The 11111-nt window shown below is 38.2% G+C and overlaps 1 protein-coding gene and 1 pseudogene across 1 annotated transcript; both read right to left on the bottom strand.

Moving 5' to 3' along the window:
- Positions 1 to 981: 981 nt before the first annotated feature.
- On the bottom strand, positions 982 to 1961 carry LOC119238199 (olfactory receptor 11H12-like). The gene has a single exon (XM_037501909.2). The coding sequence runs from the start codon at positions 1926 to 1928 to the stop codon at positions 987 to 989; it is 942 nt and encodes a 313-aa protein (XP_037357806.1). The 5' UTR covers positions 1929 to 1961; the 3' UTR covers positions 982 to 986.
- An 8066-nt stretch (positions 1962 to 10027) lies between these two features.
- Positions 10028 to 10773, bottom strand: LOC119237993 (olfactory receptor 11H12-like; annotated as a pseudogene).
- Positions 10774 to 11111: the final 338 nt, after the last annotated feature.

Genomic DNA, 11111 nt, shown 5'->3' with positions numbered 1-11111 from the left:
CCAGTGAAAGGACTGGTAGAAGATGAAAAGAGAACCTGGCTCCTGAGTACTAATTCTGTGAGTCGTCATTATTGTGTGGTGGTAACATTTATTTTTCCCCTACTCTTACTTCTGAAAATTCCTTTTTATAATCCTTTACAAGTCAACTTTAAGCTATTTGGAAGGACAATCCTCCTTCTAGGAAAATATTTTTCCTTGTCATAGAAAAATTTTCAATCCATACTATATTAGTTGAATAGAAGTTACAGTTCCTAAAGAAATAATAGTAACAAAAATTTGCTATAATATCAGAGAGATCATTTCTCTAATTTTTAGGAGATGTTTTATCATCAAAAACTCAGTTAACTGACTTAGCTAGCTTTTGGCAATGCTTCATTTTGGTAAAAATAATAGTACTCAGAACACTGCCCTTTTGAATATTTTGATTGATGTTGTTATATGTAGGATTAGGGGACTAGAAAGGGGTAATGTGTAAAGGAAATAATATATGTCTGCATGTCATTAGGCCATCGTTCTATAATTGTCCCACAGAAATTTTTGCTTTTAAATGTTTGTTTATTAGGAATGATCATATCACAAAAACAATAGTCAAATATGACAAGAACCACAATCAAAGAAAAATATATTTCCTTCTTTTATTTATAGCTAACTAAACACACAAAATGACATAATTACTTGATCATAGAACTGTTAATATAAATGATCAAACAGAAGATAGGAATTCTTATAATAGAAGAATCATATGAACTGTCCAGAACCCTACCAAAATGTGTGTATCCCTTAGTTAATATGCACTCTAATTGCCAAAGAGGAACCCGGCACTTCCACATACATTTGAATAAATGATAAATAGGCATTATTAAATAAATCATAGGATGATATTTATTCAATATCACTAGACCCATAATTGAAGATTTGGATAACTGGTCTTTATTCAATTATACTGTCCTCATAATGAAGGAATCCTCTATTATGTCTTTATTATTTTATGTTGAAACTCCCAGAACTTTCCTTAGGGCTACCTTTATTTCCTTGTTTCGGAGACTATAGATAAGGGGGTTGAAGAGTGGGGTCACCATAGCATAGAATAAAGTTGCGACTTTCTGCATACCAGCAGAATGCCCAAGTCCCGGGCTCACATACATGATCATTAGGGACCCATAAAACAATGATACCACAGCTAAATGAGACCCACAGGTGGAGAAGGCCTTATGTCTCCCAGTGGCAGAAGGCATACGCAACACAGCTAATAGGACAAGAGTGTAGGACCCAAGGATGAAGAAGAAGTTACCAAAGATGACTAATGAACTTAGAGTATAGCAAAGCAGCTGGGTTCTTGGGGCAGAAGCACAAGCTAATGAAAATAGTGGCCCTGGATCACACACAACGTGGTCAATAATATTTGGACCACAGAAGGGCATCTGAGATATGAGAACAATGGGAACAAGGAACCACGAAAATCCACAAAGCCAGCAGATGATGACCAGTTTGGTGCAGAGATGGACTGTCATGATATTGGGGTAGTGCAAAGGACGGCAGATAGCAAGGTACCGATCAAAGGCCATGACAGTCAAAAGGAAGCATTCAGATGTTCCCAAAGAGAAAAAGAAATAAAATTGGAGGAAGCATCCAGCAAAGGAGATGATCTTTTTATCTGAGAGGAAGTTGACCAACATCTTGGGGACCGTAGAAGAGACATACCAGATCTCTAGAAAGGAGAAATTCCCCAGAAATATATACATGGGGACGTGGAGTCTCCGGTCACACCACAGTGCACAAACAATGGACCCATTCCCTGTTATGGTCAGAACATATGTTGTAGTGAAGAGTGAAAAAAGGAGGACCTGAATCTTCCATTCAAAAGAAAAACCTAGGAGTATAAATTCTCTCAAAAAAGCAAAGCTGGAGTGCAGCTCAGAGACATTCATGGTGTCAGTAACCTGCAAGGTCAAGAGACATATTTTTATAAGTTACTACCCATTTCAAATGTGTTCCTTTTTAAGAAAAAAGAGAAGATAATGAATATGGGATCGTTTTTCAAAAGAATTGTCTACTTGTTCTTGACTATGTCCTCAGAGTTTTGGGCACATTGAGTAACTGGTTGCTCAGAAACAAACATTTTTCTTATTCTAAATCTTGCCCTTACTTTGCTACCATGATAGAATTAGGTGAACTTAAACTCAGTTTGTCAACTTGTTATTTTGGGGCAAGGATGAGCTATGATAGTTTGTGGATTGCATATAATACATAACTAACAATAAATATACTATTTTTTTTTATCCTAAATTGATCTTGCAGTGAAGCAGCCTCAGTAAAGGAGATTTAAATTTAACTATTTATATCTTGGTTAAATATATTATTTAACATAGTATTCAACTACAAAAAAGAAAAGGACATGTTTTATGCTAAGTTGGTAGTAATGATTTTAGAATGATATGTCTGCATTTCTGTTAGCTCATGCATCCATAAACCTGTAACTTCATAATGTTACTTACCGACTTGGCTTTTAATCTTGTGATGTTGCAGTGGCTTCTGTCGAAAACAATGGCTTTAAGTTTTGCTTCCTCTTTCACATGTACAGAAGTTTGCAAAATAAAAGCTAAGTGTGGGACTTTATTTTTTGAAATCTTTTTCGTAAAATTTTAGGATTGCTTTTTCTTATATTCTTGTCTAAAATAGAAAATTCCCACTCTGTGACAGAAGTCAAGTACTTTCTTTTGTCATGAATAAGTGTCCTTCAGCCACAATCTCATGGGAAAAAAATGCTTTGTGTGTGAGTTCCTTGAATTTTTTTCATGTGTGGCAGTACACAGGGATGTATGCCTGAAAATTGTGACAGCTTATATTTTGGCCACAAACAAAACTTATCAGAGGGAATTTTTTTCCAACCAATTCTCCGCTATTGCTCTGAGAAGTCTTTTAGAACGATTTGATAGAAGTTATGTTAGTGGTTCTTTTAGTAACATGAATCCTTTTAAAATAAAAGGCATGTTACTAAATCAACATTAAGAAATTATGGAATGAAAGGAGATTGTTCTCAAATTTGTCACGACCCTCTGCAGTGCTCAAAAGATAAAGCTGCCTTGGTTTTGGCATTGAGCAAATCTCTGAAGTACATGTTTGAAAAATCATATCCTCTGCCTCCAGCTAAAGATTTTTATTTCTGCACAAAGATGAAGGATGCACTTTCTTTATCACATGTTCTCCTGAGATTTGGCCTCTGTAGCATTAGGAAAGTTCTTTTCCTCCAAGCCAGTGGATCTTAAAAAAGTTAATAATTACAAATCCTCTGAGGACTCAGTAAAGACTATGTAGCGTGCCCATCTGAAGTATGGATTCCAAAAAGCTTTTAGAATATAAGGTCTGAGGACCAATATGACACAATATATCACCAAAAGTCCTGATTTAGAATTCAGGAACATTTCAATATTGCTGTGCGAGGTGATGAGCAAAGAGTTGAATGAAGAAAATGTGGAGAACAATGTAGGAGAGTGGCAATGAAAATTTGTAGAATTTAGGAATAAACTTTATTTTGATTTTTTAAATTTTTTTAAAGATATATTTATTTATGCATACAAGAGCTGGGCTATAGGTCAGAGATGTGGGGGGTGAGAGGGTTTATCAGAGACAGAGTGGGGAACAGAACAGGCAGACTGACTGAAATACACTGCTGAGGAGTGCAGTGGGTGAGACAGGAGAGGTCTGCTTTGCCATGTGGTTTCTCCCTGGCCGGCTGGGGATCGAATCCATGCTGCAGAGGATGCAGATCGCCTCACAGTGCGGTGCTCAACCCCTTGTACCACAAAGGAGGTCTAGGAATAACCTTTAAAAGGATGGCATGGCAGAATCTGTTAGATCTCAGAGAAAAGAACAGGAATTATCAGTATTAAAGTTAATTGACTGAAACACTTAGGAGGAACATGTGGTTCCCCAAATAAAATGAAACAGCATTTGCATTCATTGACTAGTGTCTCTTCCATTTTTTATCTTAAGGCTTTCGGGTTTACATAGAATGACTAAAACAGGTAGGTGGAAATGAAAGGACAGTCTACATCTTGTAAAATCGTTGAGGACCTCAGGATTTTTTACCCTAGGAACAATGGTCTGGAATATCTAAAAATAAACTCCTTACATAGAAAGACTAAAGAGATAATTTAGACCTTTATTACCATTTTGTCACAGTACTCCAGTCCTTAGAAACTCTTAAAGCATAGTCTTGATCTTGTCATTTATTTGCCTTCTCAAAAATCATCAGTGGTTTTGTAACAGGGTGGTCCCCAGGAAAGGGGGAGGTTCCACCTTTACTGCCCCACCCAAAAAGAGGGTGGAGCAGAGCAGCGAGAGAAGACACTACAGAGGAGACTGAGGGAGGAAGGAAGCAGGATGCAGAGCCAGAAGGAGACCTGGAGGAGGCACATGGAACAGAGAGACATGTGAAGAACTGCGCTTACCTTTTGGTCGTGGACTGGGTGACACAGATGTGGGTGAGAGACCTGTGGGGAGGTGACAATGGTGTTTTTTGTTTTAATTTTGATTTTGCTCTTTTCCCTCCAGTCTTGTCTGGTGGTTTCTGATCCTTTTCTGTGGGTCCCCATTGGAAGATGCTTTAGACGTGTGGCAGGCTTTGGGGCCTTGCTCTGGGCCAATCCCATTTGGATGGACTTTTACCCATGAGGGTACAGGTAACTTTGGGTGCTTGATTTAGAAGCTATATTCTTTGCCTTTCCTGTATTGTTTCCTAATTGTATTAAAGTTCCTTCCCACTAAAGTCAGATTTGTTTTGTGTTGATGCAGTGGATGGCAGAACCCATTTAGAGAAAGCAGGTTTGCAGTGTCTGGGTTTCCCCTCTCCCTGCCCTGTAACAGATTCTTTACTCAAAAAATTCCTGTTTTCCATAGATTGTCCTCAAATTATCTTCTCTGTCTTATTGTTGGGAGAGACCCCGTGCAGTGAGCAGAAGGGCCTTGACCTGAGTCCCTAAGGCATGTGAAAACACATGCGTCTTGGAGGAAAACCTCTGAGTGACAGGACCTGGTGTTGAGTGCCCAGAAAGTGACCTGCGTGGAGTCAGGCCTCTACATCTTCACAGTCTGAGAATAACAAAAATAATGAGTGAACTTCCCAGGCTCTAGCTAGGGGGCGATAAGATTATGTGCGTGAGAACTAACCACCTGGTATCCTACTGTCTGAAGTAAATAGATAATAGTAAGAAAGTAGACAAATCATTCATATGTGTTATCATTATATGGTATGCTTTGATGTTACACCTGCTGCAATTAAAATAGTATATATCGACCACTAAGACAATAAAGATTTGCTGCATGCTGGACATGACAGTCACCCATGTCTGATTTCCCTCACCGTCGAGTCCCAGGTCTCGGACTCACTAGAAGTCCACACTTACATCTTTTCCAATTCCCTTTTACAGATAAATTGGGCAACGTTGCATAATCTGAATAGCTTTCTATTTTCCATTTTTGATTTTTTTGTGGTCATGTTCTTGAGTTGGAGTAATAACCTGTAAAATCCCACTTATCCTTTAAGATCTACTTCAAATGAAATTTTTCCATAATGCTTTACCTTAATTCACCTAAAACAAAGCACCTTTTCCATCTCTAACTTTTAGTTGTATCTTTCTTAGGACATCACAAGCTGTTTTATATTGCATTTGTTTGTGTACTTATCTATTCTTTTTCTCCCAGATTCTAAAGTCTTTGAAGGTACAGATCAGTGTTCAACCTGGATTAATCAAAGTGCTAAAAATACATTGCATTTATTGGTCTTCAATAAATATTTGTTGAATAAGTGGCATTCTTCTTTTAGATGAGTTTTATCTGTAAAATCAACACTTGGTGCATCAAAGTAAAAAAAGACAACTCCAAGATGTATGAAGATATTATACTATATTACAGATCCTATAGAGAGGAAGGGAGAAAACGTCCTCCCTTCCTAGAGGAAGGGTAAAGCCTGTTAGGAAATACTTCTCAGAAAACTCATTGAAGAAATGACTTGAGATGTGATATAGAACAGTACTATTCAGAGTGTGGTTAATGGACAAGTGCAGCCCTCAAATTGTTTATATCAGTTCATGAAAAATGCAGAAATTAAGATTAAGCATTTTGACATTTATAGATGACTAGCTTCATGTGTATTAATTCTAATAATATAAAATAGGCTATATTTTTGCTTTCATATTTCACTTTCTATTTATCTTTATTTTGTTTTACAAAACTATCAACTGAAATGAATTTGAAAAATAAAAATGCTTCAGTTTCAGAATCAGTAACAGGACAAATAGAATTTAATCTTAGTGAGTAAGTTTACTTAATTAGGAGTAACTGTAAAGGGGAGCTGGGGTAGAAAGGGTGGCTGTGATGTGCATCTTTGGAACTGATAGAAGAGGAAAGGAAGAGGAAGGAGTGGGTGAAAAGAAGGTATGGAAGCTGTTTGGGAATGAAAAAGGAAGAAGCAGATTAAAGATCCAGCAAGTTAATGAATGCTTCTGGAAAGTAATGTCAATTAAAAAAATTTCCATTTTCCAGATCCGTTCTCCACATTTGGAATCGTGCATGTAGTTGGAGCTCCTAACACAGTATATAACTAGAAGACTAATTTAGCTGTCAATAAACCCTCTGCCCATGACTCCTGCTTTTAATAGTTCCTTTTTGTCATCCTCCAAATGCTTTGCCTTGATTAAATCTTAAATTTTGTATTCAAATTTTGTCTTTCTTCTTCAAATTAGATAATCTATCTCTCAGTATCTTTCTATCTATGTATTCATGCATCATTACATAGACGTGTGGCAGGCTTTGGGGCCTTGCTCTGGGCCAATCCCATTTGGATGGACTTTTACCCATGAGGGTACAGGTAACTTTGGGTGCTTGATTTAGAAGCTATATTCTTTGCCTTTCCTGTATTGTTTCCTAATTGTTTCCTAATTACATATAATTGTGGAAAATATTCATAATTTTTACCATTGTAGCTTTTTTTTTTCTTTTTTAAAGATTTATTTATTTATTTATACAAGCACTAGGCACAGTCAGAAGCGCGGGAGGGTGAGAGAATTCACCAGAGCCAGAGCAGGGAACAGAACAGGCAGACTGACGAAATACACTGCTGAGGGGAGCAGCGGGCGACAGGAGAGGTCTGCGCCCCATGTGGGACCCTCACCGGTGGCCGGGGATCAAACCAGCACTGCAGAGGCTGTGGGCAGCCTCGTAGCCCAGCGCTCAACCCCTATGCCACCAGGGGAGGCCCCATTGTAGCTATTTTTACATATACAGTCCAGTGGTGTTATTTACATTCACACTATTGTGAAACCATTACCACTATCCATCTCTAATTTTCCATCATCCCAAAATGAAAGTCTGTAACTATTAAACAATAATATTCTCTCTCCTCACAGTCTTTGGCGACCACTATTTTACTTTATGTCTCTATGAATTTGACTTTCTTACAAAAGATCTCACAAGTTGAATCATATAAGACTTATCCTTTTGTGTCTATCTTACTAAGCATAATGTCTTCGAGGTTCATTAATATAGCAAATTTCAGAATTTCCTTCCTTTTTTTTTTTTAAAGATTTATTTATTTATGCATACAGAGCTGGGGTACAGGCCAGAGATGCGGAGGGTGAGAGGATTCACCAGAAACATAGTGGGGAGCAAAACAGGCAGACTGACTGAAGTACACTGCTGAGGGGAGCAGCGGGTGAGACAGAGGAGGTCTGCTTTGCCATGTGGGTTGCTCCCTGGTGGGCCGGGGATTGAACTTGTGCTGCAGAGGCTGCGGATTGCTTCATAGTGCAGGGCTTAACCTCTTGCGCTACTAGGGAGGCCCCAGAATTTCCTTCCTTTTTAAGGCCTAACTACTCCATTGTCTCTGCTTTTGGTGTCATGTCTGGGGAATGGTGCTAAATTCATTGTCATTATGCTTTCCCCTATGATTTCTTCTAAGAATTTTATGGTTTAGCTATCTCATTTAGGTCTTTGATCCATTATGAGTTAATTTTTAAAATATGGTGTAAGGTAAGATGGTCCAAATTCATTCTTCTGCATGTGGATACTGTTTTTCCAGTACCATTTGTTGAAAAGACTGTCTTTTTCCCATTGAATGATTTTGGTATCCCTGTCAACAATTACTTAACCTTAGACATCAGGACATATTTCTACATTTTCTATTCTATTCTATTGGCCTGTAAGTCTGTTTTTATACCTGTACCAAACTGTTTTGATTATTATAACATTGTAATATGTTTTGAAATAAAGACAGTGAAATCTCCAACTTTTTTCATTTTTGAGATTGTTTTTGTTATTTGAAATCTCACCAGTCCACATGTATTCTGTAAAAAAAGAAAAGCTTATGAAATTTTAATAGGGATTGCCTTAAGTCCATGCTAAAATGTAAGTGATTTTTCTGTTTTGACTCTGCAACTTTGCTAAATTTTTTTTACATAAAGTTTTCTTGTGGAATCTTTAGGGTTTTCGACATAAGATAATGTCATCTTGAGGGACAAAATTCCATGCTATCAAAGCACTAATAGATACAAATGAAAAAAAAGATCATGTCATCTGTGAATAGAGATCATTTTACTTCTTCCTTTTCAATTTGGGTATCTTTATTTCTTACTTTTGCCTAATTGCACCAGCTAGAACTTCCAATACTATGTCAACAAGTGGTGAAAATGGACATTCTTATCTTATCTTGATCTTAGGGGGAAAAACTTTCTCTCTGAGTATAGTGTTAGCTGAATGTATTTTGTATGTATCTTTACAACATCAAGGAAGTTTCTTTCCATTCCTAGTTTGTTAGATTTTATTTTTTAATCATGAAAGAGCAAACTTTTATTTTGCTATATAAGGGAATTTATATAGAGAGGCCAGAGAGTTTGTTTTATCATGTATATAAAGAGTTTGATATCATTAAATAGAACTCTGGCTTGTCTTAGCCAGGAAAGAGTTCAGTTGTGTAACAACCAAAATCACAGAATGGTGTCTGTACAGTGGAGAAGATACTCTATAGGAATAATCTGACTTGAAGGCAAATTCTCTTCCTATCAAAAACCAAAGAGGTGGTATGACCCCTTAGATGCAGGAGAGAGAGAGTGAGAGGAGGGGTGGGGGAGAGAGAGAGAGAGAGAGAGAGAGAGGAAGGGAGAAGAGAGCTTGAGACTATGCTCAGATTGTAGGGAACCATGTCTATAACTTTTCAGAGTCTTTAAGAGTGCTGATTTGAGTGCTATCCTTTGCATGAATTTTAGTAGTAATTTGAGAACAGCAAATATAATTATAGAAATACAGTTGCTTAGAATTCTGTAAAAAAAAAAATTTAATAGTGAGCCTCCCTCGTGGTGCAAGGGGTTAAGCACCACACTATGAAGCAATCCGCAGTCTTTGCAGCACGAGTTCAATCCCCAGCCGGCCAGGAAGCAACCCACATGGCAAGGCAGACCTCTCCTGTCTCACCTGCTGCTCCCCTCAGCAGTGTGTTTCAGTCAATCTGCCTGTTCTGTTCCCCACTCTATCTCTGGCGGATCCTCTCACCCCTGCATCTCTGGCCTGTGCCCTAGCTCTTGCATGCCTAAATAAATAAAGCTTTTTTTTTTTTAAAGAAAAATTTAATATTGGAGTACTTATATAGAGAGCCATTAGGACTTCTCTTCAGTTGTATATTGACTATGTTTTTGAGAAAAGCTGTGGGATTTTAGCTGGTTTGGAATGTAGACAGTGGGGAGTATAGCAGAAGATCAACAGGGAGCACCTGAGGATAACTGACAAGGAGGATTTAAACAGGACAAGGAAAATTTTATTCTTGTCTGTAATCAACTGTGATTTCTACCAGTCCCTTGATGATAGGGGTAAGTGCTTAATTTCAGAATAATTACCTGTAGTTTTTAAAAGTTGTTTTTGTAATTGTACTAAAATAGCTGTTTGGCAAATGGTAGATAGTTTATTTGTGGTAGATTTTGTGATTTTTTTAACTTTGTCTTTTCTCAGTACTGGTTCCATAGAATAGCAGTACCATATCCTAAAGGGATCCACAGGTCGAAAAAGCCTTATGCTGACTGGATGCAGAAGGCAACCAAAGCACAGCAAGTAGAACCAGGGAGTAGGAGATGAGGATGAAAAGGAGCTGAGGAGAATGATGAGGGAGCTTAGGGTGTAGCTGGTGAGTTTGGTCACGGGTGCAGGAGCACACGAAAGGGTCATCATTGGCCCTGAGTCACATACAAAGTAATCAATTGTGTTAGGGCCACAGAAAGGCAGTTGGGAGATGAGAATAACCACGTACCAGATACCAGAGAAAACCACACACCCAACAGGAAATTACTAGGTGGAAACAGCGTTGTCCAGTCATAACTGTGGCACAATACAGAAGATCACAGATAGCAAAGTATCAATCAAAAGCCATTGCTGAGAGAAAGAAGCATTCAGTGGCGCCCTTGGAAAAGAAATCATATAACTGAAGGAAGCAACCAGTGAAAGAAGTGGTCTTGGTCTCAGAGAAAAGGTTGACCAGTGTATTTGGAACTGTGGAATTTGCAGACCAGATCTCCAGGAATGCAGAATTCCCCAGCAGGATGTACATGGAGGTATGGAGGTGCTGGTCCCAGTACAAGCACAGATAATGGCTCCATTTCCCATAAGGGTCAGATGGTAGATGATGGAGCAGAACATAAACAGGACAATCTGAATCTCCTTGCTGCAGGGAAAACCAAGAAGGATGAATTCACTCACTGACTCAGAAAAGGATCCTGATCCAGAGATGTTCATTTAGTCTGTAAACTGAAAGGAAGTATTATAGTCATGAGGTCAAATTCAAGTAGCTGAGCATACATACAAGGTCCTTCATGATCTAAATTTTCTGTATTTACTTAACCTTGTCTCCTTCCCTGTGCCCCCTTGAGTCCTATGCTACAGTAGGAATAGTTGCGCTTCTGCCAAATAACCTGCTGTCCTCTCTACTTAACATGTCTGTTGCTTCTTTCTTCCTTCTTGCTTTCTTTCTTTATTTGTGCATCCCTTCTGGGTCCCTTCATTTCTCCTCCCCCTTCTTTTTACTTACTTATTGACTTTTTTGGGGGGCATAACTTGTACTTGCAATTTACCCT

Source organism: Talpa occidentalis, unplaced genomic scaffold (assembly GCF_014898055.3).
Source record: "Talpa occidentalis isolate TD23 unplaced genomic scaffold, MPIMG_talOcc4v2.1 talOcc4.11, whole genome shotgun sequence".
Classification (NCBI taxonomy): domain Eukaryota; kingdom Metazoa; phylum Chordata; class Mammalia; order Eulipotyphla; family Talpidae; genus Talpa; species Talpa occidentalis.
Note: the sequence above shows the minus strand (reverse complement) of the source record. Positions and strands in the feature narration are given on the sequence as shown.